Raw genomic sequence first — 27,897 nt, 5'->3', positions numbered from 1 at the left:
GAGACACAAGCTGGACTTGACAGTATGATACATTCAGCCCAGAACCATGAAAGGAACAGAAGACACAAACATGAATTCAGACTGAAGGAATTCATGGTTTAGGTGAAAGAATCAGACCGCTACAGTATGTAAATTACAGTGAAAAATGTGTTAATGTAGTAATAGTCTATAAGAATTTCTCTTTAAACAGAGATGAGGATGTAAAACACTACTACAAAGACATCCAAGGTAGGATTCAGAGAAGTTTTCCATTAATATGGATTTTGAAAGATTGAAGAGTTATTCAAGGAGACTGGCATATAGCAGGGTATTCTATTCTAGAGAGAAGAAAGGAAAATAATAAAAATATTTATTAAATGCCTGCTTTGTACGAATTTTATTATGTATTTTCAGGTATGAAATTTAATTTAATATTCATAATGATACTTAAGTAGGTATAGTTACATAATTTAAAAGAAAACAAAAAAATAGGAAAAGGATTCAGAGAGATAAATGACTTGCCCACTGGATCATAAGGGCTTCCCTGGTAGCTCAGCTGATAAACAATCCACCGGCAATGTAGGAGACCTAGTTCGATTCCTGGGTCAGGAAGATCTGCTAGAGAAGGGATAGGCTACCCACTCCAGTATTCTTGGGCTTCCCTGGTGGCTCAGTTGGTAAAGAATCAGCCTGCAAAGCAGGAGACCTGGGTTTGATCGTTGGGTTGGGAAGATCCCCCTGGAGAAGGGAATGGCTACCCACTCCAGTATTCTGGCCTGGAGAATTCTGGTCTGGAGAATGCCATGGACTGTATAGTCCATGGGGTTGCAAAGAGTAAGACAGGTCTGAGAGTCTTTCACTGGATCATAGAGCTAAAATGGACTGGTACTGGAATTAAAACTCAGGCTTTTCCAGCTCTTAATTAAGTCCATGTTCTTCCCACTATTCCACACCATAAAAAAAAGCATGGAAGTATGAAATGTGAACATTCAGAAAACAGCAAATAATCTGTAGTATGCCTGTAAAGTACTAGGGTGGTGGCTGAAAATAAAATTAAATAAATTGAAATAAAGTTACCAGGAATACTACACGTCAAAGGAAGTAATTTATCCTGAAGGCACTGGGAACCCACTGAATTTTCTAAGCAAGAACAGTATATGATAATATCTATGTTTAAAAAGATAACTGGACCTAAGCAAGATTATAAGCTTTTGCATCACAAAGAAAATCATAAACAAAATGAAAAGGAAATCTATAGACTAGGAGAAAATATTTGCAAATGATGCAACCAACAAGAGCTTAATTTCCAAAATATACAAACAGCTCACACATCTCAGTAACAAATAATAATCCAATCAAAAATGAGCAGAAAACCTAAAGAGACATTTCTCCAAAGAAGACATACAGATGGCCAACAGGCACATGAAAGAAAAGATGCTCAGCATCACTCATAGAAAAATGCAAATCAAAACTACAATGAAGTACCACCTCATACCAGTCAGAATTGCTATCACTAAAAAGTCTACCTATAACAGCCTGGAGAGGCTGTGGGGGAAAGGGAACCCTCCTACACTGCTGGTGGGAATGTAAACTGGTGAAGCTATTATGTACAACACTACGGGGATTCCTCAAAAAACTAAAAATAGATTTGCCATATAATCCAGCAATTCAACTTGTGGGCATATACCTGGACAAAACTATAATTTGAAAACATGCACGCACCCCTCCCTATGTTCAGAGTAGCAACATTTAAAATAGCCAAGACATGGAAACAACCTAAATGTCCACTGACAAAGGAACAGATAAAGAAGATATGGTGTATATACACACAATGAAATATTACTAAGCTATTAAAAGCGAAATAATGCCATTTGCAGTTACATGAATGGACATAGAGATTACTATACTAAGCGAAGCAAGTCAGAAAGAGAATTGATATCACTTATATGTAGATTCTCTACAAAACAGAAACAGACTGACTGACATAGAAAATAGATTTGTCATTGCTGAGGGAAATGGGCGTGTGGGGGAGGGTTGGATTGGGAGTTTGGGACTAGCAGATGCAAACTATTATATATGGAATGGATAAAAAACAGGGTCCTACTGCACAGCACAGGGTACTATATTCAATGTCCTGTTACAAATCATAATGGAAAATACATCAGAAAGTATATATATACATACACACGCTCACACACACATACATATATATACACACAAACACATGTATAACTGAATTACTTTGCTGTACACCAGAAATTAACACATTGTAAATAACTGTACTTAAAAAAAATAAAAGATAACTGGCACCAATGTGCAAGATTAAATAAAGGTGAGAAAAACTGAAGGCAAGGCGACAAGGTAAAAGCCTAGGACAAAAGTGAGGAAAGATTATTGGAAAAAACCAGCTCCTGAAAATGTACTGACTGGATGCTGATCTGGATCTATCAACAAGAAAATTTCACATAGAGATAAGCATTCTTTTGACTGAGTAGTAACTTAGCTTCTTACCAGGGCTCACTAAAAATATTTTTTAACAGAAAACTGGTACTTATGTTCTGTGCTCTCCACTTATTATATATACATTTCTGAATGTGTATTCTACTCAAAACAAAAAGTTAAATGAATATACTGACTGTATAACATGGGTCAATCCTAGAACTATGAGCAACTCTTCACAGAGTATTATATGCTTTGGAATATAAAGAAAGAACTGCCAATAAGCTACATTTATATTACAATTAAAAATAATACAGCCTTTCAACAAATGCAATTATAATATAAAAACATAAATATATTCTCTAAAACAATCACTAACAGCAACAGTGCTTTTCATGGCACTGAATAATCACTTTTTTGTTGCTAGAAAAGAGAAAGGAGGTTATTACTTGAATTCACTCTCATTCCCTTAATTGGAAGGCAACATTTTGCATGTATAACTATCCCTGTTTAAACATCTAAGTCTACATACCTCCTTTTACCCCAGTGGAGATGAGAATGGGAGGAAGGCCATCTTCAGGAATAAGGTTCATTGCACTGCCAACAGGACTTCCAACCTGAGTTATACTTCCAGAGAATAGAGAAATATTCGTCTAGGAAAAGTAAATTGGCATAGACAGTATTACAGAGAGTTCAAGAATTTGGCAGGATATAGTCAAGACTACAAATGGGAATTTAAGTGAAAACTTCAAATTCATACTTTTTGCAACATAGCATAAGATACTCATTAACCTGTGAGTCTCAAGGGTTGGGCTTAAACTATGAATGAAAATGTGCAAATGTTTACAGTTGTATAGTTTCTCCTTTTGGCATCATCAAATCATAGTAATGAAAGAAAGGTTCCTTTACCAAGGTTTCTTTTACCATAAAAGAAAAATATTTTTTAAACCAGCAGTGGCAACAGAAACAAAATTTCAATATTATCTCATACTTTCTGAACATTTACACATTTGGATCTACTTAAAAGTCTTAGTGATAGGCTTTTTCAAAGTAACTTTGAGAATTGGGGTGATGGTTATACAACAATGTAAATGTAATTTAAAATGATTAAAAAGGCAAATTTTAGGTTATATATATTATACTATAATTTAAAAAATTAACTTTGATAACCTACAGTTTTCATTTACTTTGTAATGAAATTAAATTTCAAGTTCTTTTTCTTTGCATCAACATGAAGATCACATTAACTAAACTTAATAAAGTATAATGTTGCAGAATACATCTTGAGTGGGTTTAAATCTACTTAATTAACAATTTAATAGAATATGCTCAGAGAGCTATTAAAATGATGCTCTACTCTCTCTATTCTTCACAACTTAAGCAAGAAACAGAAGCTTTAAGTACTATTTACAGCAGCCAAGACATGACACAGAAGCAACCTAAGCATCCACTAACAGATGAATGGGTAAAGAAGATACACACATATACACACATACACACACACATAGGGCTTCCCAGGTGAACCTGCCTGCCAACGCAAGAGACATAAGAGGCATGGGTTCGATCCCTGGGTCAGGGAGATCCCTGGAGGAGGAAATGGCAACCCACTTCAGTATTCTTGCCTGGAAAATCCCATGGACGGAGGAGTCTGGTGGGCCATAGTCCATGGGGTATCAAAGAATCATGCACACATGCGCACGTGTGTATGTGTACACACACACACACACACACACACACACACACACACACACACACAGGAATATTACTCAGCCATAAAAAAGAATGAAATAATGCCATTTGTAGCAACTTGGATAGACCTAGACATTATCACACTAAACGAAGTAAGTGAGAAAGACAAATGTCACGTATTTATATATGGAATCTAAAAACAGTAATACAAATAAACTTATTTATAAACCAGAAATAGAGTCACAGACTTAGAAAACAAACTTTCCCTAAAGGGGAAAAGGGGAGGTGATAAATTAGGAGTTTGGAATTAACATATACACACTAGTTTATATAAAATAGATAAACAGCAAGTTCCTACTGTATAGTCAGTATCTTGTAATAATCTATAATGGAAAAGAATATGGAAAAGAATATGAAAAAGAATACATAAATATATAATATGCATAAATGAATCACTTTGTTGTACACTTTGCTATATATAATACAACACTGTGAATCAATAATCCTTCCACTGTTAAAAAAGAAAGCTTTAGAAGAGTTAAAGGAAAAGCACATAAAAACTGTTTAACATGTTTAAAAATGTTTATACCAGCTTTACTCAAATAGCGCAAATATGGAAACAATCCAAATGCCTATTAATAGGAAAACAGGTAAATTGTGGCATAGCCATATGATGGAACATTACTCAGCAATAAAAAAATATTTACTCTTGATGCACACACCATGGATAAATCTCATTAATTACAGTTTAAGAAGCTAGACACAAAACATCATATACTATGTTTTTCCATTTATATGAAATTCAAAAACAGGCAAAACAAATCTGTGGTGATACATGTCAGAATAATGTTTATTTTCCAGGTTGGGGGCACGGGGAAGGGGGAAGGTATTGACAGAAAAAGGGCATGAAGGAAACTTCTATGGCAACGGAAATATGTGTATCTTTACCTGGGTGGTGGTTACATGTGTGTATGTGTTCATATGTATATATAGAGAGACACACACATATATGTATGTTCATCAATATTATCCTAAAGATTAATGCTCCTTAAGTACGTCACTATATATATATATAAAATACTTGAATAAAGATTAAAATTATTAAAAAAAAAACACCCAGGCATTAACATATTTTTGTCTATATTAACTATAATTTAGGACTATAAGTTTTTAGTGAGTTTTTGCTAAAAATTTTGCAGTGTTCTCAGTACACCACCCTATAATGAAATTTGGAAAATTTTATTGGCTAAACATTATTGATCTAAAGGGCTAATACAGGAAATAAAGTAACCTAATTCAACTTGTTATTTAATGATGGATAAATCCACCTTTCAGTATTATAAGAAGTAGTCATCTGGCCTCTACTTAAATATCTATGAAAAGAAATTTGTTTCATTTACTGAGCATCTTTTAAATAAGTGCCAGGCACTCTACTAGATCATAAAAATGAAAAAAATATATTCAACTCTGGCCTTAAAGTATTTGTTTCCCTTCATTTTATCAGACAAACATTAAAATAGAGTATTGAACAATGTGAGAGCACAGAAAAGCTAACTTGTTTTAGTTTCTCTTAATGACCTGAACTGTTTCACTAAAACAGTCATTCACTAGAGCTAGCTCATTCATTCACAAAATTTATGTTTTAAGAACCTATCATATAAGTTTCACAGAAAGAAAAACACTATAATCTTTACTGTATAATCACTATGGTTATCACTGATTCAGGTAAGATTGTCTCCAAGGGCAGTAAGATCATTGGCTGAAAGACTATAGAACAGGACACCCAGAGTCTCAAAGTATCACCCTCATTTTACTTTTTAATTGCAAAGAGGAAAAGCTACTTTTGCAGTGGTCATACACAAGAGACATCAATTTAACCAACTATAAATTGATACTTCTCAATGTGTTCCAGTAAAAAATGACCATCATTTATGATAGTATCATTCTTGCTGAAAATATTTAATCTGAAACTATTTATGAGGATAAAAACAAACACAAATTAAGGATTTTATGCCAAATATGGCCTAAATGCTTCAAAATATTAATGATGTGAAAGACAAAAAAAAAAGTGGGAAAACTGTTCTCAATGAAAGAAAATCAAAGAAACATAAGAACTAAATAGAACCGTGATCCTTGATGGAATCCTAATTTTTAAAAAATATTTTAATAAAAAATTATATATATAAAATATATATACACATACATATGTGTAAATGAAAGAATAAGAACATCATGGAACAACTGAAGAAATCTGAATATGAACGATATGCTTGATAATAGAATTATATGTTAAATTTGTTTTATCATGTAATTGTACTTAAGTAAAAAAAAAAAAAAAGACTTGTTCTCAGGAAACATAAGCTGAAGTATTGAAGTGACAAACTGCAACTAATCCTCAAATGGTTCCTCAAAAAAAAAGGTATGTGTGTGGGGAGGGTAAAGTAAAAATGTGGCAAAATGGCAACAGCAGGTGGATATGGATGAATATATATAAGCGTCCACTGTACTATTCTTGCAGCTCTTCTGTGGGTTTGAAGTTTTTCCACGTAAACAACCGTAGAAAAAATAAATTTTCTTGACAAAGTCATTCTATAGATACAAAGAAGAATCAGTCATAGTTCTTGCCATTGTCCTCTGCAGCCATAGAAAAATCCCCTAAAACAGACTTAGAAATACTCGAAGACAGTGACATGGTTTACTGTACTTTCACCAAAAAGGAAATTTAGCTCTGTATGTCAATAAATTTAATCTTAATAACATGTAATTTCAACTGCAACCAAATCCAAAAATCATGTAAATTTCTAGAAAAATATTACTGAACATAAATATAAATAGTAACCATAAAAACTTGAAAAGTAGCAACATTATCCTAATTCTGATCCTCTTACTTTACTTAAAAAAAAAAAAAAAGACAAACACACATAGCTGGAATTAATCACCTTATTATAATCTTGACCACCATATTAAATGGGCAAATAGGAATAAGATCGGGACCCACTGTATAAACAATCCTATGTGTATACTTTCTAATTATGGTCCTAGGTGGCTCTATTCTTTCACGGACTCAAAAAAAAATGAAGATAATATTTGTCCCCTTCTGAAAATAAACTTCCAAATGTGACCAGTATATCCTATAGAGACAAAGTAAATGTGACCACACAGTATGAGCTCGTTTCCTCAGATAAACTAATCTTTTACCCATTGAGTCCGTAGATTTTCAACTTATTTTTAAGCTTTAGAATCCCTTTTTAAAAATCTTACATGGGAAAAAAAAAAATCTTACATGGAAACACTACAGGTAAACCAGAAAAAAGTAGAGATACTCAGACTGAAGACAAAGGGACAGATTAATTCCTCAGCCATCTTCCTATTTCCTGGCCCTTCCTCACCACGACAACTTCTTGGAGGCTATCACAGAACCTGGGGAATATGCTTTTAAAAAGCTTGTGTATCATGGGACCAGGGTTTCCCTGGTGCCTTGACAGCAAAAGAATCTGCCTGCAATGCAAGAGATGCAGGAGATGTAGGTGCAATCCCTGCATAGAGAAGATTCCCTGGAGGAGGGCATGGCAACCACCTCCAGTATTCTTACCTGGAGAATTCCATGGACAGAGGACCCTGGCAGGCTCCAGTCCATGGGGTCACAGTGTCAGACATGGCTGAGCGACTGAACACACATGTATATCTGTATCAGGGGACCAAGATTCTCTCCAGCACAACCTCTAGCTACAGTGGTAGGCTGAGCTCACCCAAGAACGCCCTTTATAAGATTCTTTCTCCTGAAAAAATTTCCAAATATAGAGCAACAAGAACAACTGATTTTGCCACATTTATTTTAGCCCTAAATGCACACACAAGCAGGCACATTCGCGCGCGCACACACACGAAACTGTATCAAAAGTCTATAGGGTTCCACAGAAAGGTCACTCAATCCAGAAGAAGGCAAGACAGAGGCAGCACAATGCTGAGAAAAGAAAGTACTCACTTTTAGTTGTTGTTTTATTTTCTTACCTCTGCTGGTAGAGGACTGGTAGCTGCTGGCTTGACTGGGTCGTGTGCCACAGCCAGGGTTCCTGCAGAGGAAGTTCCATTCATGGTTAATTTGGCTGCATCAGCAACTTCTCCATTAGGCAAGATCCCATCAGCAAACCAAACTCGCCTCTGCTCTCTGGGCTGAGCCACTTGAGGAGCCAGAAAAATAAAACAGGCATCACTGTGACATTGGTAGGGTTTCTAACACCAAGAAGAGAAGGTCACCAATTTCAGATGTACAAAGAAACCACTATTTAGCATTTTATAATTATAAACATAATTGTGTGCATAAAAGTGGTTATCAGTTAATAAAATACACATTTAAATATATTCCTTACTTCTATAATTAAATATATTCCTTACTTCTATAATCCCTTAATTCTATAATCTTTAAACACAGTTTTAAAGATTTAAAACACTTTGCTTTAAAATATTAAATACGCCTATGATTGTCACATACTCTGTCCTGTTAACACAAACAGATAAACTAAGGAAAATGTTTGAAGTGCATAGGAAATAAACATCAGGGAAAAAATATCTAGAAATAGACGTCCAAATCTCCAGAAAGTATGAAGTTTCTGTAGGAATAAAGTATCTATCTGGAAAAGTGATACAGCATTTTGAAAGGGCAAAAGATGCCCTGAAGAATGTTGAAGAATCATTAACTAATTAAAGAAGAGCTGGCACAGATATGAAAGAACTGGGAAGCAAACTGACCAGATCTTTGGCTGAAGCGTAGCTGAGAAAGAAAAAGACTGATCTGGCAGTGTGAAAGAAGTCTGCATTTTAGTAAAAGGATAGGGAAAAGCTGGAAAACTGAGTCCGGAAAAATGATCTCTTCAAATCCAGTTTTGAAAATCAATTCAAACAGTGAAAACAAAGAGAGACTAGGGAAAAACAACAAAAGATGTAAAGAGGATAAAGATTTTAAGAAAGAAAACCTGAGCTCATAAAAACACGAGAATGACTAAGGGATGATCTGAAAAGAAGAGGAAATGGGGAAAAGTATGATAATGTCAATAGAAGTTTTTGATCTTCAAAAGGGGAGGAGGGCTATTTAGCAAGGGGAAGGGAATACTGCTAGACAAAAAAGTTATAAAATTAATGAAAGAATACAGAGTTTAATTATCAAGGGAGACTTATTGACAAGATCATTTTAAAGAAATAAATAATTGCTACTTTTGCTATTCATGATCCCCTGAACTTAACAAAGTGCCTTTCATCTAACAATACTATTATCATAAAGATATAATAAACTAAAATAAGTTGAGTCTATAATTTTCCATCTATCATATGATATCAGAATTAAAGTTTGATTTTATAAAGATCTGTGCACCTAACACAGTATTTTCATATTTTTATATGGATAGATTTTTTTTTTAATGGTAATATATATTCCAAAAATTGATACTAGAATGGGCTGTTCAGAAAAAAGAATTCTCATTTTTATCACTTCTTAAAGTCCTACAAAGAACACTAAGGTAGGCATGAGGCTAGGATTTTTCAGGCTGACTTCAAATTCTTCAACTCTTTTCAAGTAAAAACAAAGTAATTACTCCATTCTTCAGTGGGAGAGGGTATTGGCATATTTTTAGAGGTGCCTCCAAATTATCAGGCAATACAATATTATTCTTAATTTGCCCAGAAATAGTCTCAGGACATTTCTCACCTGTTCTTCCACTTTAATAACCACCCAAAGGGACTTATCTGCAGCGTGTTAAAGACTTGTGATGTAAAATCACATCAGCACCTTTTCAGAGGAACTTGGTGAGGAAAAAGAGAAAGAATAGCACATGATCCCCTACCTTCTGCTCCAGGGTGCTTTAAAACTCCCACAGGTACCATCACAGTGGGAGGTGGAGAGCTCAGGGCTCCTGAGGCCTGAGCTTGCTGCAAGGGAGGGATAGTAGAACAGTATTCAGCAGGATTGTTAGGGTTAGGGCTCTGGCTTGAGGCACTCATCATGTTCTCCCAGGCTTGAGCTAAAGCAAATACAGACACAATCAATGTGAATGGATTGCAAAATATGGACATCAAGACCTCCACAATATTGGATAAATAATGTAGTTCCTCCTCATTAACACTCATAGTATGTCTCTCTTCCAGCTAATAAAGGTATTAAGGAGACAGGTGATTTTATTCAGTAAAGGAGACCATGTAGTTAAGTAAACTATTTGGAAGCAACAAATAAGAATTACAGGATACTTCTGATACAGACTGACAGCAGACTAGTCTTGAGGTTAATGATAGGCTCCTGGCTCCTTTAAAGAGGACCACACATTCTCTTAAGAGGGAGTAAAATAAGTTTAAACTTATTAAAGATTTACAGTTGGGATAGCATTTAGACTTTTCTGGTGGTGGGGCAGGTTTAATATTTAATGCATTAAAAAAAAAAACCTCAGGGGCTAAAAGAGCAAAACTCTGTTGTATGATATTTTTTGTTTCATTTCTACATTTTTAGGCTCTTCTCAGCTGAAGTAAAATCTCATTTGAAAAATTCTGAAGCCTAAAGCTCAGAAGAAAACATCTTAACATTTCTATGAATTTTGCTTTCGTGCAATCATTACCCTGTGTAAATGTATACAGCAAGAACAACCATTTCACATCTCTGGTGTGTGTCAAAAGCACAGGACCCATTTGAACATGAAAATGTGCCAATATCATATAAGTGCCATCAACCAGTATGAATGATCACAAATGTGTTAAGGTTCTGCATACTCCATAATTTTACTAATTACTGACATATCAACTATTGTCTTCAAAGTAAATAGGATGAAAGATGCTACAGAAATGAAATATATAAATTTTATTATCTAGGCTCAGGTAATATCACACGCTCAGGAATAAAATCACCCAATTTTTGGAGCATTTTTTTAAAAATCTCATTCTGCATCAAAGAATGATCCATAAGATTTTGAATACTTGTTGCCTCCAAACTGCAGGACAAAGCTAGAAAACAACAGTTATGTTCCTTTGAAAGCACTGGCAGGAAGAGGGAAGGAAGAGAAAAGGAGAAAGGGAAAAAGGGACAGGGAACACTGAAAAGCATCAAATTAAATATTCAGTAAAAGACCAGGCTAAGCCATGCGAAAGGAAAGATGCTGGAAAAACCAGGAAAAGAAGAATTTAGGATCCCCTGTTAAGGGCATCCTTGGCTTAATAAAAAAAGTAAGTATTCCATATGAATCCTCTGCCATTTCCTTCATCTTTAGCTATGCCAAGTTAAAAAAACAAGCTATCAAGTTGGAAGACCTCATCAAATAAAAGAGGTATTGGGTACTGTAATTAAGCAGCATGCTATTATCTGTGAATAAATATCTGAAAATGAAATGATCACTGAGTGAAATAACCACCATCTGAAAAATGACCCTTAAGAGTAAAGAGAATGAATTCATATTTGATCAAAATTATAAGAATTCAGAAATGGGAGGAAACTGGGTGGATCATAGGAAATCAGAAAAGATCAGATTAAATAACATGCAATAGGTTAATAAGCCAGCAACAGGAAAACATCACTATGAGCAATGCAGACACAAAGAGCAGGAGGGGCTTTGAGCAGATAAGTTTCAGCCTCCAGGAGACACACTATCCTGGCGTAAGCAGCACTGGTATCTAACGCCAACATTTCATGTCTATTAGTAACTGTTCTGGCAACTGTACAAAGATGCACTCAAAGAGAAAACACCAAATAGTCTAATCAATTTTATTTCATCTTTTTACAAGAATACTCTGGGGTTAGTTGGTTTGTTTGGTTTTAACTAAAATGCCCTTGGATTTATTTCCAGTCCTGCAAAAGGTGAACACAGGATAAGCTATATTTACCTTTTCCTGGCCATATTCTTTGACCATATAAGTAAATTCAAAATCATTATCCTCATAACAAATCTAAGTGGTACTAAGGTGATAAATGATAGAAAAATGCAATTTTCTTTGATCCTAGATGCTAAAAATATTTATTTTTCACAAGATGAGTGAACCAAGGTGTTAATAAGAATATATTCAGTCATTAAGATATTCCCTAGAAAGAGAATTCTTCCCTCGAAAGGAAAACCTCAGCCCAGTTTAAATATTTCATCAACTTAGTGGTCAATAGCCACCTCCCCCTCCCACTCCAGTTACTTCACAGGAACATTAACAGCCATGTAGCACCAGATTTCCACAAAAATTTCCATTCTTCCTGCAAAACTTACCTGAATTTAGCAATTATTCATTAAACTAGGCACAGGAATTCTGAAATACTAAGATATTTTCAAATTTTTCTGTTAAAGTTACAACATCTGAGAAGGTGAGCAACTTGAAGAGCAAGGCAGGAAAAATCAGGAGTTTTTTCACTGGCATTCTCTTGTTCTGTCTCAGTAACTGTGAATTCAACCTGTTTTAATACTTACCATTCATTAGCACTGAATGGCAGATTACACATACTCTAGCTTCCTTTCTATCCATGTATAACAGTTTACATTTCAAGCTACAGCAGGAAGCACAAAAGACCTGCAGGAAAAAGAACATACTAAATTACTTAGGATCATAGTATAAAGGAAGTAAACCAATACTGATCAACACTGTGGTCAGGAAACCATATTAATACAACACTAAAAACTTCAAAGTGAAGTCACTCAGTCGTGTCCGACTCTTTGTGACCCCATGGACCCCTGTGGACTGTAGTCTATGAGGTTCCTCTGTCCATGGGATTTTCCAGGCAAGAGTACTGGAGTGGGTTACCATTTCCTTCTCCAGAGGATCTTCCTAACCCAGGGATTGAACCCAGGTCTCTCGCATTGTAGGCAGACACTTTACTGTCTGAGTCACCAGGGAAGTCCTAAAAACTTCAAAGGAAAATGCAATTGAGAAAGCTGGGTGTGGAGACCCCTATTCAAAAGCAAGAAAGAGATGAACATATCTGTCAAAAATAAGGAAAGTTAAATTGCTGACTGAGAACAAACATTTTTAGCCAAGACTATATAGCAAATATATACATGCCCAGTCTCTTTAGTCAAGTCTGACCCAGGGAGAGAACCCACATGTCCCGTGTCTCCTGCACTGCAGGAGGATTCTTTACCGCTGAGACACCAGGGAAGCAAATACATAGCAGGGGAAAAAATCTAAGCTGTTTTTAGGCAAAATTTCTCTTCAAAATATCATATGACATGGGTGTTTAGACCAGTAACATCTGCTATTTCTGTTTAAAGAGTCAATATTGTTGTCGTTCAGTCACCAAGTGGTGTCCGACCAGGCTCCTTTTGTCCATAGGATTCTCCGGGCAAGAATACTGGAGTGCATTGCCATGCCCTTCTCCAGGGTACTGGAGTGGGTTGCCATGCCCTTCTCCGGGGATCTTCCCAATCCAGGGATCGAACCCAAATCTCTTAGTCTCCTGCAATGGGAGACGGGTTCTTTACCACTAGTGCCACCTGGGAAGCCCTTAGCTTTCCTGCCAAGAAGCAATCGTCTTCTAATTTCATGCTTGCAGTCACCACCTGTAGTGATTTTAGAGCCCAAGAAGAGGAAATCTGTCATTACTCCACCTTTTCCCCTTCTATTTGCCAAGAAGTAATTGGACCAGGTGCCATGATCTTAGCTTTTTTACTATTGAGTTTTAAGCTGGCTTTTTCACTCTCCTCTTTCACCCTCATCAAGAGACTCTTTAGTTCCTCTTCTCTTTCAGCCATTAAAGTCATATTATCTGCATATCTGAGATTATTGATATTTTTCCAAGCAATCTTGATTCCAGCTTATAACTCATCCAACCCAGCACTTCACATAATGTGCTATGCAAACAAGTTAAATAAATGGGGTGACAATAAATAGCCTTGTCGTACTCCTTTCTTAATTTTGAAACAGTCAGTCTTCCACATAATGTTCTAACTGTTGCTTCTTGACTCACATACATGTTTCTCAGGAGACAGGTAAGATGGTCTGGTATTTCCATCTCTTGAAGAGTTTTCCACAGCTTGTTATGATCCACAACTGAAGGCTTTAGCATAGTCAATGAAACAGAAGTAGATGCTTTTCTGGAATTCTCTTGCTTTGTCTATGATGCAGCAAACGTTGGCAATTTGATCTCTAGTTCCTCTGTCTTTTCTAAGTCTAGCTTGAATATCTGGTAGTTCTTGGTTCACGTACTACTGAAGCCTAACTTGAAGGATTTTGAGCATAACCTTACTAGCATAGAAAATGAGTGAAATTGGCCAGTAGTCTGAACATTGTTTAATATTGAAGATTGATCTTTTCCAGTCTTGTGGCCACTGCTGAGTTTTCCAAATTTGCTGGCATAATGAGTGTAGCACTTTAATAGCATCATCTTTTAGGATTCTAAATAGCTCTGCTGGAATTCCAGCACTGCCACTAGTTTTATTGGCAGCAGTGCTTCCTAAGGCCCACTTGACTTCACACTCCAGAATGTCTAGCTCTGGGTAAGTGACCACACCATCGTGATTATCCAGGTCATTAAAATATTTTTTTGGTATAGTTCTTCATGTATTCTTGCCACCTCGTCTTAATCTCTTCTGCTTCTCTCATTTCAGTCTTTGATTGTGCCCGTCTTTGGATGAAATGTTCCTTTGATATTTCCAATTTTCCTGAAGAGATCTCTAGTCTTTCCCCTCCTGTTGTCTTCCTCTATTTCCTTGCATTGTTCATTGAAGAAGGCCTTCTTGTCTCTCCTTGCTATTACCTGGAACTCTGCATTCAGTTGGTTATACATTTTCCTTTCTCCCTTGCTTTTCACATCTTTTCTTTCCTCAGCTATTTGTAAAGCCTCCTCAGACAACCATTTTGCCTTCTTGCATTTCTTTTTCTTTGGGATGGTTTTGGTCACCACCTCCTGTACAGTGTTATGAACCTCTGTCTACAGTTCTTAAGGCACTCTGTCTACCAGATCTAATCCTTTGAATCTATTCGTCATCTCTACCATATTATCATCAGGGATTTGATTTAGGTCATACATGAATGGCCTAGTGGTTTTCCCTAATTTCTTAATTTTAAACCTGAATTTTGCTATAAGGAGCTGATGATTTGAGCCAAAAATCAGCTTCAGGTCTTGTTTTTGCTGACTGTATACAGCTTTTCCATCTTTAGCTACAAAGAATGTAATCAATCTGATTTCAGTACTGACCATTTGGTGATATCCATGTGTAAAGTCATCTCTTGTATTGTTGAAAAAGGGTGTTTACTATGACCAGTGCATTACCTCTGTGTGACTCCATGGACGTAGCCTGCCAGGCTCCTCTGTCCATGGGATTTTCCTGGCAAAAACACTGGAGTGGGTTGCCATACCCTTCTCCAGAGGATCTTCCTGACCCAGGGATCAAACCCACATGTCCGTCTCCTGCACTGCAGGCAGATTCTTTACTGCTGAGCCACCAGGGAAGCAAATATATAGGAGGAAAAAAAAAAAAAACCTAAGCTGTTCTTAGGCAAAATTCCTATCTACAAACATATAACTTGGGTGTTTAGATTAGTAACATCTGCTATTTCTGTTTGAAGAGGCAATATAGCAGGTGAAATAAACAAAGACTGGGAATTCTGGGCTTTCACTTCTGTTTTTTTACTACCCTTATGTGTGGAATAATAATCATACCAGCTGCTTTCATTGGTTTGCTATGCAAGCCAGGAAAGATCAAAATACACAATTTAACCATAAAAGTAAGCACAGCCCCAGCTCCAGGGAATCAAATCAGGCCACCAAAAATTGGCCATGCCAATTTCCAGCACCTTATTTCCACTTTCCAGGGTTGGTTCCCGACAATCTTACTTTATTTTCCCTTTCATACCAGGCAACAAGAATCTCCTTAGCTCCCTGTTAAGATTTATTTTCTTGAGAACTCATTAATCCCTATCAGAGAAAACTTCATACAGGTAGAAAGGTGTTCCCAGCAGTGCAAATTTTACTAATCCAGTTTTTATGGCCAATAAGTATCCTGTATCTTACATAACTGAAACAAGGGATGAGGTCCTATTAAAGACAAAGTGAGAGCAATCACCTCTCCTTCTACTAGGTATAATTAATCTACCTAGTTACCATGACTACCAATTTACATTTTCAGAGGCTTCCCATTATCAAAACAACTCTGTGGTATAGGGAGAACTGGGGCTATATTACCTTATTTTCTATCAGAGGAAACTGAATTTGGATCGTTAAATGACTTGCTCAAGTTCACAGGAAACTATATGAATTCTAGGCACTTAACATACATGTATTATCTCATCTAAACTCATAAATTCTATGAAAGCATTCATTCATAATTAACAGAGTTAAATAAATGTGAAGTAAAACTACTCTGTCATATAGCTAGTAAGCTAGATAAAAGGTTCGAAACACTGTATTGGAGGCAGTTACCAAAACCATCCCAAAGAGAAAGAAATGCAAGAACTCAAAGTGGTTCTCTGAGGAGGCCTTACAAACTGCTGAGAAAAGAAGAGATGTGAAAGACGAAGAAAGGGAACGATATACCCAACTTAAGGCGGAGTTCCAGAGAACAGCAAGGACAGATAAGAAAGTCTTAAGTGAGCAATGTAAAGAAATAGAGGAAAACAACAGAAGGGGAAAGACAAGAGATTTCTTCAAGAAACTTAAGAGATACCAAGGGAATAATTCATGCAAAGATGGGCACAATAAAGAACACAGATGGCAAGGACCTAACAGAAGCAGAAGAGATTAAGTAGAGGTGGCAAGGATACACAGAAAAACTATACAAAAAGGTCTTAATGACCCAGATAACCACAATGATGTGGTTACTATTCTATAGCCAGACATGGAGTGTGAAGTCAAATAGGCCTTAGGAAGCATTACTACAAACAAAGCTAGTGGAGGTGCTGGAATTCCAGCAGAGCTATTTAAAATCCTAAAAGATGATGCTTTTAAGGTGCTGCACTCAATATGCCAGCAAAATTGGAAAACTCAGCAGTGGCCACAGCACTGGAAAAGGTCAGTTTTCATTTCAATCCAAAAGAAAGGCAATGCCAAAGAATGTTCAAAGTACTGTACAACTGCACTCATTTCACATGCTAGCAAGGTAATGTTCAAAATCCTTTAAGCTCGGCTTCAACAGTACGTGAACCAAGAACTTCCAGATCTACAAGCTGGATTTAGAAAAGGCAAAGGAATCAGAGTACAAATTGCCAACATCTTTTGGATCATAGACAAAGCAAGAGAATTCCAGAAAAGCATCTTCTGCTTCATTGACTAAGTAAGCTAAAGCCTCTGACTCTGAGGATCAGAACCAACTGTGAAAAATTCTTAAACAGAAAACCAGACCGCTTAACCTGTCTCCCGAGAAACCTGTACGCGGGTCAAGAAGCAACAGTTAGAACTGGGCATGGAACAACAGACTGGTTCAAAATTGGGAAAGGAGTACATAAAGGCTGCCTGTTGTCAACCTGCTTATTTAACTTCTTTATGCAGAGTACATCATAGGAAAGGCCAGGCTGGACGAATCACTAGCCAGACAATCAAGACTGCCAAGAGAAATATCAACAATCTCAGATATGCAGATGATACCACTTTAATGGCAGAAAGCAAAGAGGAACTAAAGAACCTCTTGATGAGGGTGAATAGTGGAGAGTGAAAAAGCTTGCTTAAAACTCAAAGTTCAAACAACTAAGATCATGGCATCCGGTCCCATCACTTTATGGCAAATAGATGGGGAAAAAGTAGAAACAGTGACAGATTTTATTTTCTTGGGCTCCAAAACCACTGTGGATAGTGACTGCGGCTATAAATTAAAAGACGCTTGCTCTTTGGAAGAAAAGCTATGACAAACCTAGACAGCGTATTAAAAAGCAGAGACATCACTTTGCCATCCGTATAGTCAAAGCTATGATTTTTCCAGTAGTCATGTAGAGATGTGAGAGTTGGACCATAAAAAAGACTGAGCACCAAAGATGGAGAAGACTCTTGAAAGTCCCTTGGACTGCAAGGAGATCCAACCAGTTAATCCTAAAGGAAATTAATCCTGAATATCCATTGGAAGAACTAATGCTAAAGCTCTAATACTTTGGCCAGATGATGCAGAGAGCTGACTCACTGGAAAAGACCCTGATGCTGGGAAAGACTGAGGGCAGGTGAAGAAGGGGGTGACAGAGGATGAGATGGTTGGATGGCATCACTGATTCAACAGACGTGAGTTTGAGCAAGCCCCCGGAGATAGTGAAGGACAGGGAAACCTGACATGCTGCAATCCATGGGGTCGCAAAGTCAGACACAACTTAATGACTGAAAAACAACAGCTCATTACAATGCTCTTAACACCACAATTCAACACAACTGTAGTTTGAGAAATTAACTACCGAGCAGGGAATGGCACCCCACTCCAGTACTCTTGCCTGGCAAATCCCATGGACGGAGGAGCCTGGTAGGCTGCAATCCATGGGGTCGCGAAGAGTTGGACATGACTGAGCGACTTCACTTTCACTTTTCACTTTCATGCATTGGAGAAGGAAATGGCAAGCCACTCCAGTGTTCTTGCCTGGAGAATCCTGGGAACGGGGGAGACTGGTGGGCTGCCGTCTATGGGGTGGCACAGAGCTGGACACGACTGAAGCAACTTAGCAGCAGCAGCTGCTTACCAAGAAGCATAACCAAGTGTCTATGTTTTAAGACCAGAGGACAAAAAAACTTGAGAAATTGATCTCTGAGATTGTAAGCCAACAGATTATTTTAAAGTTCTTTTAATTCAGGGTCTTATAAAGGTTATGCCATATTCACCACCAAAATCCTCAGCGGTAAACAAAACTGACTGTAAGTCAAGTTATTCAAAAGTAATTTGCAACTTAATGTATAATTTTATTTAAAATAACAAATTGCCATCTAGCAAAATACAAATCAGGGTTTCTTCACCTTTCTTTTTGAATTAAGTATAAAAGTGTATAAAAGTATAGCATTAAGTTTAATAGGTTTTTTTTTTGAGGGGAAGTATTTTATTTTTGTATTGATACTACTGTCACTCAACTCTGCAGGGAAAAACAGAGAAAAAAGGAATAACAATGGACAAAAATTACTACCTTTAAATGCTCAAAGGTCCAGGTGATGTCTATGCAATAAACCTATTAGGTTTTTAATTTGTACCCTCTCCATCACATTTATGGGGAAAAAGCATGAGTTATACAGCCAAAAAAAGCCTTGGTTGGTTTCTAGTTCCACTTAGTTTCTTCAACTGTAAAGTAGGGATAATATCACCGTTTACACAGGTTTACTAGAAAGATTAAATTAGATAATAAACAAAATACTGAGCATGTACTAAATAAATGTTAGCTCCTTTCTGATTCCCTCTTAGCTGGCTGCCTAGGAACTGTGTGGTCATAGTTCCAGGTGTTGATAGAGAAGTGGCCCTAGTACTAAGGACTTCAATTTCACCATTCTCTTATTCTGTTTTTTCCTAAAATAATTGCAAATTGCTTTGGAGTGTGGACTCTGCAAGTCAAAGAGTCTGAGTTAGAATCCTAACTCAAACAGTTAGTTGCTGTGTGATTTTGAACAAGTTACTTAATCATTTTAAACCTTTTGCAAAATATGGATTATAACACTAGCTATCTCCTAAAGAGTTAACATATACTAAATAAGATAATATAATCAGCATTTAGAAGTGTCTGGCATGTGGTAAACATTGAATAAATATTAAATGAGAACATTATCTCATTCTCCTCACCATCACTACCACCATCATCATCAATCTGCCTCCAACTGTAAAGCATCTGCAACTTTGTTATTGTTTTGTTACTTATTATATTTCATATACTAAAGCTTTGTCATCTACAGAAATATGAGCAGTATGTTTTCATACAGTGACCATTCCTATACTGTTTTTGCCTCTCTTTAATTAAAAACAGAACAGTAAGCAATACATAATGTTCACTGAATGAATCAATGAGTAAACAAATAAATGGAAATAGATGAACAGACGGCAACATAGATGGGCCCTTTTCGACTTTCCTTGCTTTTCCAATAGAAAGTGCTTTTATTGCAAAGACAATGTAACAAGTTAAAAATGTCTCCAAAGACAAATACTGACCCTATCCCAAGAATGGACTGGACTAGTACCATTTGGCTGAAAGTTTAATACAAAGTTTTACAGGGCTATGAAAGTTTCAATTTTCTCCTAGGATTTACTTTCCCACTCCAAAATAACTAACAATTTTCTGAAACCTTCATCATCTATCCCTATTTCACCTTCTCTCTATATTTTTGATATGAAATATGAGCCAAGGATTTAGAAATTTCTTACTGCTTTCACCACTAAATACAAAAATTTACCTAAATACAAAAAAAAATTCCCTACCTTCTCTTTCTTACCCTTGTTGAAAACCTAACACTCAATAAATGCACAAATGTCATCTCTCTGGCTTTCTCAAAATTTTTTCTCTTCCTTTGATTAATCCCCTTTTTCTTCTAAAACAACTTGTCTAGAAGATCATTCATGATGTTATATAAATACAGTAGTATCTTCCATCCTTAAAAAAATTCACCCATAATCACCACCTTCATTTAATAATTGCTCCAATTTTTTCTGTTCTCCCTTAACAGTAAAATCTGAACAGGATCTCTCAGTCCCTTCACTTCTTATTCCATTTTCAACCAATTCCCCATTTTTGACCCATCCTGCTTCTGTATTCATAGAATAGGAAAAAGCATTCTCTATCAAGACAGCTTTTATAAGTGACCCTACTGTAGTCAAGTATAATGGTCCTTTCCCTGTTCCACCTTATTGACCCTGATCAGCATTTTACATAGGTGACAGTCCCCATCCTTTGACAAACTACATTCTTCTTTTGACTTCCAAGACAACACATTTTCTTTGTTTTCTACCTGTCTCTCTGCCACTCTTTCTCAGTCACTGTACTGAGTCTTTCTTCTCCATTTGACCTCAGTGGCTCAGGCCTGGGCCCTTTCTCTTCCGTCTATCCATTCTTCCCTAGGTGAGCTCATGCATCCCCATGGCTTCTCACTGAATTCCCTACATAACCTGCAAAGCCCAGTGATCTATTCCCTGAGTCCCTCTCTAAGCTCTTTTTATGAGGTTTCTTTTACTTGTTGTACTTTAACCACACTGTATTCCTTTCAGTTTCCTGAAGAGGTGCTTTCCTGCCTTAGAGACTGTGTCTATAATGTTCACTCTTCCTAAAGCATTCTGCTCCCTGTTTTGATGACTGACTCCACAAATTTCATATATCACCTAAAATGCCACTTTTCAGAGGACTGCCCAGACCTTACTCCCCCTGTCCCTCTTATACAGTATCCCTCCTTGTTAATTTCCTAAATAGGCCTCATCACAATTTGCAATTCTGTTTGTTTGCTTTTGGTTATTCCCACTAATCTTTACATGAGAATATGGATCTTAGCATAAACCAGCACCCAGCACAGTGACAGACACTCGGTGTTTACTGAATAAAGTAATTGTCTGGGATTCATTTATTCATTAACAAACATTCACTGAGTGCTTTGTAGGTAGCAGGTACTGCACCAAATGCTGGGGATATAAAAAGAATCATAATCATAAGATCCTTACAGACCAATGAGGGAGAAGGACAAAGATAATACTGTATGATAAGTGCTATGACATGGGTGAGGCTGATTTTTAGCCCTCAGTCTTTTCAATGGAAAACATTTCCTAGCTTCATTAGAACTCAAGATGAAACCAGCGTGCTTGATCCTGTTTCACCACGCCAGAATAGTTAAACTCATGTCAGTGAAAAGATAGGACAGGCAGGTTTTCAGGCAGAGTATGAGGGAAACTAACTTACTATGCAATATTCTATTTAAAGCATCTATTTCTTACTCTTATATCTATTGTTTCCCATTAACATAAGCAAATAGAAAATGGGATTGCCCTGATGGCTCAGTGGTAAAGGATCTGCCTGCCAATGAAGGCACACAGGTTTGATCCCTGGTCCAGGAAGATGCCACGTGCTGCAGAGCAACTAAACCCGTGTGCCACAACTGCTAAGTCTGTGCTCCAGTGCCCAGGAGCTCTACTACTGAGCCCACGTGCCACAACTACTAAAGTCCACGTGCCTAGAGCCCGGGCTCTGCAATAAGAGAAGCCACCACAAGGAGAAGCCCATGCATCACAACTAAAGAGTAGCCCCCACTCACCACAACTAGGAAGAAGCTCTCATAGCAACAAAGACTTAGCAGAGCAAAAAATAAATAAATAAAATTATTTTTAAAAAGAAAACAAACAACCCAATTAAAAGATAGGCAAAAGATTTAAATAGACACTTTACCAAAGAAGATACACAGATGGGAAATAGGTGTAAGAAAAGACGTTCAGTATCATGTCATTAGAGTTGCAAATTAAAACAAAAATGAGATACTACACCTATTAAAACATCTAAAATTTGGGATTTCCCTGCCTGTCTGGCAGTTAGGACTCCAAGCTCTCATTGCCAAGAGCCCAGATTCAATCCCTGGTTGGGGAACTAACATCCCACAAGCCACACATCGTGGCCAAATAAATTAATTAATTAAAATGTCTAAAAATCCAAAACTGACAAGACCAAATGCTGGTGAGGATGTGGAGCAACAAGAATTTTCATTCACTGCTGATGGGAATGCGAAAATGGTACAGCCACTTTGGAAGACAATTTGGCAGTTTTTTATGAAGAGAAGCGCTTCTCTGGTGGCTCAGACAGTAAGGAATCTGCCTGCAATGTTGGAGATCTGGGTTTGACTCCTGGGTCAGAAACATCCCCTGGAAAAGGGAATGGCTACCCACTCCAGTATTCTTGCCTGAAGAATTCCACGGACAGAGGAGCCTGGTGGGCTACAGTCCATGAGGTCGCAAAGAGTCAAACATGTCTGAGCTACTAACACTCATGAAGAGAAACATAGGCTTACCATACCCTCCAGTAATCATGCTCCTATATATTTATACAAATGAAAAACTTACATCTAGTCAAAACCTGCGCACAAATATTTATAATATCTGTACTTATAATTGCCAAAAACTAGATCAACCAAGATGTCTTTCAACAGCTGAATGAATAAACAAACTTGTGGTGTACCCATACAACAGACCACTACAGAGCAATAAAAAGAAAGGAGTTATCATGTCAGAAAAAGACACAGAGGTTCCTTGACTTTGGCCTTTGCAATGATCAAAAAAGTAAAAATAAACAAGTGGGACTACATCAAGCTAGAAAGCTTCTACACAGTAAAGGAAACCATCAACAAAATGAAAAGACAATATGGAAAATGAGAAAATATTTTCAAGTCATGTATCTGATAAGGGGTTAATATTGCAAATGTATAAAGAACTCATATAGTTCAACAGGAGGAAAATACACAATCCAATTAAAAATAGGTAAAAGACATGAACAGACATTTCTCCAAAGAAGACAAAAGAAGGGTCAACATGTATGTGAAAAGATGCCCCCTAATTATCAGGAAAATGCAAATCAAACCACAATGAGATATCAACTCATACCTGTCAGAATGGTTATTATCAAAAAGTTAACAAACGTTGGGAAGGATGTGAAGAGAGCCCTGTGCACTGTTGGTGGGAATGAAAATTGGTGCAGCCACTATAGAAAATTGGTGCAGCCAGTATAGAGGATGCTCAAAAAATTAAAAATACAACTATCGTATGACCCAGCAATTCCACATGTAGGTATTTATCCAAAGAAAACAATATCAATAACTCAAATAGATGCCTGCACCACCATGCTCACTGCAACATTATTTCCAATAGTCAATATATGGAAACAACCTAGGTGTCCATTAATAAATGAATAAAGAAATTTTGGGGGGAGGAGCCAAGATGGCGGAGGAGTAGGACGGGGAGAACACTTTCTCCCCCACAAATTCATCAAAAGAGCATTTAAACGTCGAGTACATTCCACAAAACAACTTATGAATGCCAGCAGAGGACATCAGGCACCCAGAAAAGCAACCCAACTCTTCGAAAGGAGAGAGAAGAAATACAGCTCCACCCACCAGAACACCGACACAAGCTTCCCTAACCAGGAAACCTTGACAAGCCACCTGTACAAACCCACACACAGTGAGGAAACGCCACAATAAAGAGAACTCCACAAACTGACAGAATACAGAAAGGACACCCCAAACTCAGCAATTTAAACAAGATGAAGAGACAGAGGAATACTCAGCAGATAAAGGAACAGGATAAATGCCCACCAAACCAAACAAAAGAGGAAGAGATAGGGAATCTACCTGATAAAGAATTCCGAATAATGATAGTGAAATTGATCCAAAATCTTGAAACTAAAATGGAATCACAGATAAATAGCCTGGAGACAAGGATTGAGAAGATGCAAGAAAGGTTTAACAAGGACCTAGAAGAAATAAAAAAGAGTCAATATATAATGAATAATGCAATAAATGAAATTAAAAACACTCTGGAGGCAACAAATAGTAGAATAACAGAGGCAGAAGATAGGATTAGTGAATTAGAAGATAGAATGGTAGAAATAAATGAATCAGAGAGGATAAAAGAAAAACAAATTAAAAGAAATGAGGACAATCTCAGAGACCTCCAGGACAATATTAAACGCTACAACATTCGAATCATAGGGGTTCCAGAAGAAGAAGACAAAAAGAAAGACCATGAGAAAATACTTGAGGAGATAATAGTGGAAAACTTCCCTAAAATGGGGAAGGAAATAATCACCCAAGTCCAAGAAACCCAGAGAGTCCCAAACAGGATAAACCCAAGGAGAAACACCCCAAGACACATATTAATCAAATTAACAAAGATCAAACACAAAGAACAAATATTAAAAGCAGCAAGGGAAAAACAACAAATAACACACAAGGGAATTTCCATAAGGATAACAGCTGATCTTTCAATAGAAACTCTTCAAGCCAGGAGGGAATGGCAAGACATACTTAAAATGATGAAAGAAAATAACCTACAGCCCAGATTATTGTACCCAGCAAGGATCTCATTCAAGTATGAAGGAGAAATCAAAAGCTTTTCAGACAAGCAAAAGCTGAGAGAATTCTGCACCACCAAACCAGCTCTCCAACAAATACTAAAGGATATTCTCTAGATAGGAAACACAAAAACAGTGTATAAACTCGAACCCAAAACAATAAAGTAAATGGCAACGGGATCATACTTATCAGTAATTACCTTAAACGTAAATGGGTTGAATGCCCCAGCCAAAAGACAAAGACTGGCTGAATGGATACAAAAACAAGACCCCTACATATGTTGTCTACAAGAGACCCACCTCAAAACAGGGGACACATACAGACTGAAAGTGAAGGGCTGGAAAAAGATTTTCCATGCAAATAGGGACCAAAAGAAAGCAGGAGTAGCAATACTCATATCAGATAAAATAGACTTTAAAACAAAGGCTGTGAAAAGAGACAAAGAAGGCCACTACATAATGATCAAAGGATCAATCCAAGAAGAAGATATAACAATTATAAATATATATGCACCCAACACGGGAGCACCACAGTACGTAAGACAAATTCTAACAAGTATGAAAGGAGAAATTAACAATAACACAATAATAGTGGGAGACTTTAATACCCCACTTACACCTATGGATAGATCAAATAAACAGAAAATTAACAAGGAAACACAAACTTTAAATGATACAATAGACCAGTTAGACCTAATTGATGTCTATAGGACATTTCATCCCAAAACAATGAATTTCGCCTTTTTCTCAAGCGTACATGGAACCTTCTCCAGGATAGATCACATCCTGGGCCATAAAGCTAGCCTTGGTAAATTCAAAAAAATAGAAATCATCCCAAGCATTTTTTCTGACCACAATGCAGTAAGATTAGATCTCAATTACAGGAGAAAAACTATTAAAAATTCCAACATATGGAGGCTGAACAACACGCTGCTAAATAACCAACAAATCACAGAAGAAATCAAAAAAGAAATCAAAATTTGCATAGAAACGAATGAAAATGAAAACACAACAACCCAAAACCTGTGGGACACGGTAAAAGCAGTCCTAAGGGGAAAGTTCATAGCAATACAGGCACACCTCAAGAAACAAGAAAAAAGTCAAATAAATAACCTAACTCTACACCTAAAGCAACTAGAAAAGGAAGAAAAGAAGAACCCCAGGGTTAGTAGAAGGAAAGAAATCTTAAAAATTAGAGCAGAAATAAATGCAAAAGAAACAAAAGAGACCATAGCAAAAATCAACAAAACCAAAAGCTGGTTCTTTGAAAGGATAAATAAAATTGACAAACCATTAGCCAGACTCATCAAGAAACAAAGGGAGAAAAATCAAATCAACAAAATTAGAAACGAAAATGGAGAGATCACAACAGACAACACAGAAATACAAAGGATCATAAGAGACTACTATCAACAATTATATGCCAATAAAATGGACAACGTGGAAGAAATGGACAAATTCTTAGAAAAGTACAACTTTCCAAAACTCGACCAGGAAGAAATAGAAAATCTTAACAGACCCATCACAAGCATGGAAATTGAAACTGTAATCAAAAATCTTCCAGCAAACAAAAGCCCTGGTCCAGACGGCTTCACAGCTGAATTCTACCAAAAATTTAGAGAAGAGCTGACACCTATCCTGCTCAAACTCTTCCAAAAAATTGCAGAGGAAGGTAAACTTCCAAACTCATTCTATGAGGCCACCATCACCCTAATACCAAAACCTGACAAAGATGCCACAAAAAAAGAAAACTACAGGCCAATATCACTGATGAACATAGATGCAAAAATCCTTAACAAAATTCTAGCAATCAGAATCCAACAACACATTAAAAAGATCATACACCATGATCAAGTGGGCTTTATCCCAGGGATGCAAGGATTCTTCAATATCCGCAAATCAATCAATGTAATACACCACATTAACAAATTGAAAAATAAAAACCATATGATTATCTCAATAGATGCAGAGAAAGCCTTTGACAAAATTCAACATCCATTTATGATAAAAACTCTCCAGAAAGCAGGAATAGAAGGAACATACCTCAACATAATAAAAGCCATATATGACAAACCCACAGCAAACATTATCCTCAATGGTGAAAAATTGAAAGCATTTCCTCTAAAGTCAGGAACAAGACAAGGGTGCCCACTTTCACCATTACTATTCAACATAGTTTTGGAAGTTTTGGCCACAGCAATCAGAGCAGAAAAAGAAATAAAAGGAATCCAAATTGGAAAAGAAGAAGTAAAACTCTCACTATTTGCAGATGACATGATCCTCTACATAGAAAACCCTAAAGATTCCACCAGAAAATTACTAGAAATAATCAATGACTATAGTAAAGTTGCAGGATATAAAATCAACACACAGAAATCCCTTGCATTCCTATACACTAATAATGAGAAAACAGAGAGAGAAATTAAGGAAACAATTCCATTCACCATTGCAACGGAAAGAATAAAATACTTAGGAATATATCTACCTAAAGAAACTAAAGACCTATATATAGAAAACTACAAAACACTGGTGAAAGAAATCAAAGAGGACACTAATAGATGGAAAAATATACCATGTTCATGGATTGGAAGAATCAATATAGTGAAAATGAGTATACTACCCAAAGCAATTTATAGATTCAACGCAATCCCTATCAAGCTACCAACAGTATTCTTCACAGAGCTAGAACAAATAATTTCACAATTTGTATGGAAAAACAAAAAACCTCGAATAGCCAAAGCGATCTTGAGAAAGAAGAATGGAACTGGAGGAATCAACCTACCTGACTTTAGGCTCTACTACAAAGCCACAGTTATCAAGACAGTATGGTACTGGCACAAAGACAGAAATATACATCAATGGAACAAAATA

The 27,897-nt window shown here is 36.7% G+C and overlaps 1 protein-coding gene across 4 annotated transcripts in view; it reads right to left on the bottom strand.

Annotated features, from left to right (window-relative positions):
• Positions 1 to 27,897, bottom strand: part of ZFYVE9 (zinc finger FYVE-type containing 9) — a 118,178-nt gene that overhangs the window by 52,987 nt on the left and 37,294 nt on the right. For 2 of the 4 annotated variants that reach the window (XM_086388557.1, XM_086388578.1), the window contains 4 exons: positions 12,528 to 12,627; positions 9,945 to 10,121; positions 8,119 to 8,288; positions 2,951 to 3,071 (listed from right to left, as the gene is read on the bottom strand). In XM_086388557.1, coding sequence (XP_086244683.1) covers positions 2,951 to 3,071; positions 8,119 to 8,288; positions 9,945 to 10,121; positions 12,528 to 12,627 — 568 coding nt within the window. The remainder of the gene's footprint in view (positions 1 to 2,950; positions 3,072 to 8,118; positions 8,289 to 9,944; positions 10,122 to 12,527; positions 12,628 to 27,897) is intronic. The other 2 variants (XM_086388562.1, XM_086388567.1) reach the window with 2 other exon arrangements.

Source organism: Bos grunniens, chromosome 3 (genome assembly GCF_055505025.1).
Source record: "Bos grunniens cultivar Pamir isolate PY7600 chromosome 3, Bosgru_T2T1.0, whole genome shotgun sequence".
In the NCBI taxonomy this organism is placed as follows: domain Eukaryota; kingdom Metazoa; phylum Chordata; class Mammalia; order Artiodactyla; family Bovidae; genus Bos; species Bos grunniens.
The sequence above is the reverse complement of the archived record's forward strand: the minus strand, read 5'-3'. Positions and strand labels throughout refer to the sequence as shown.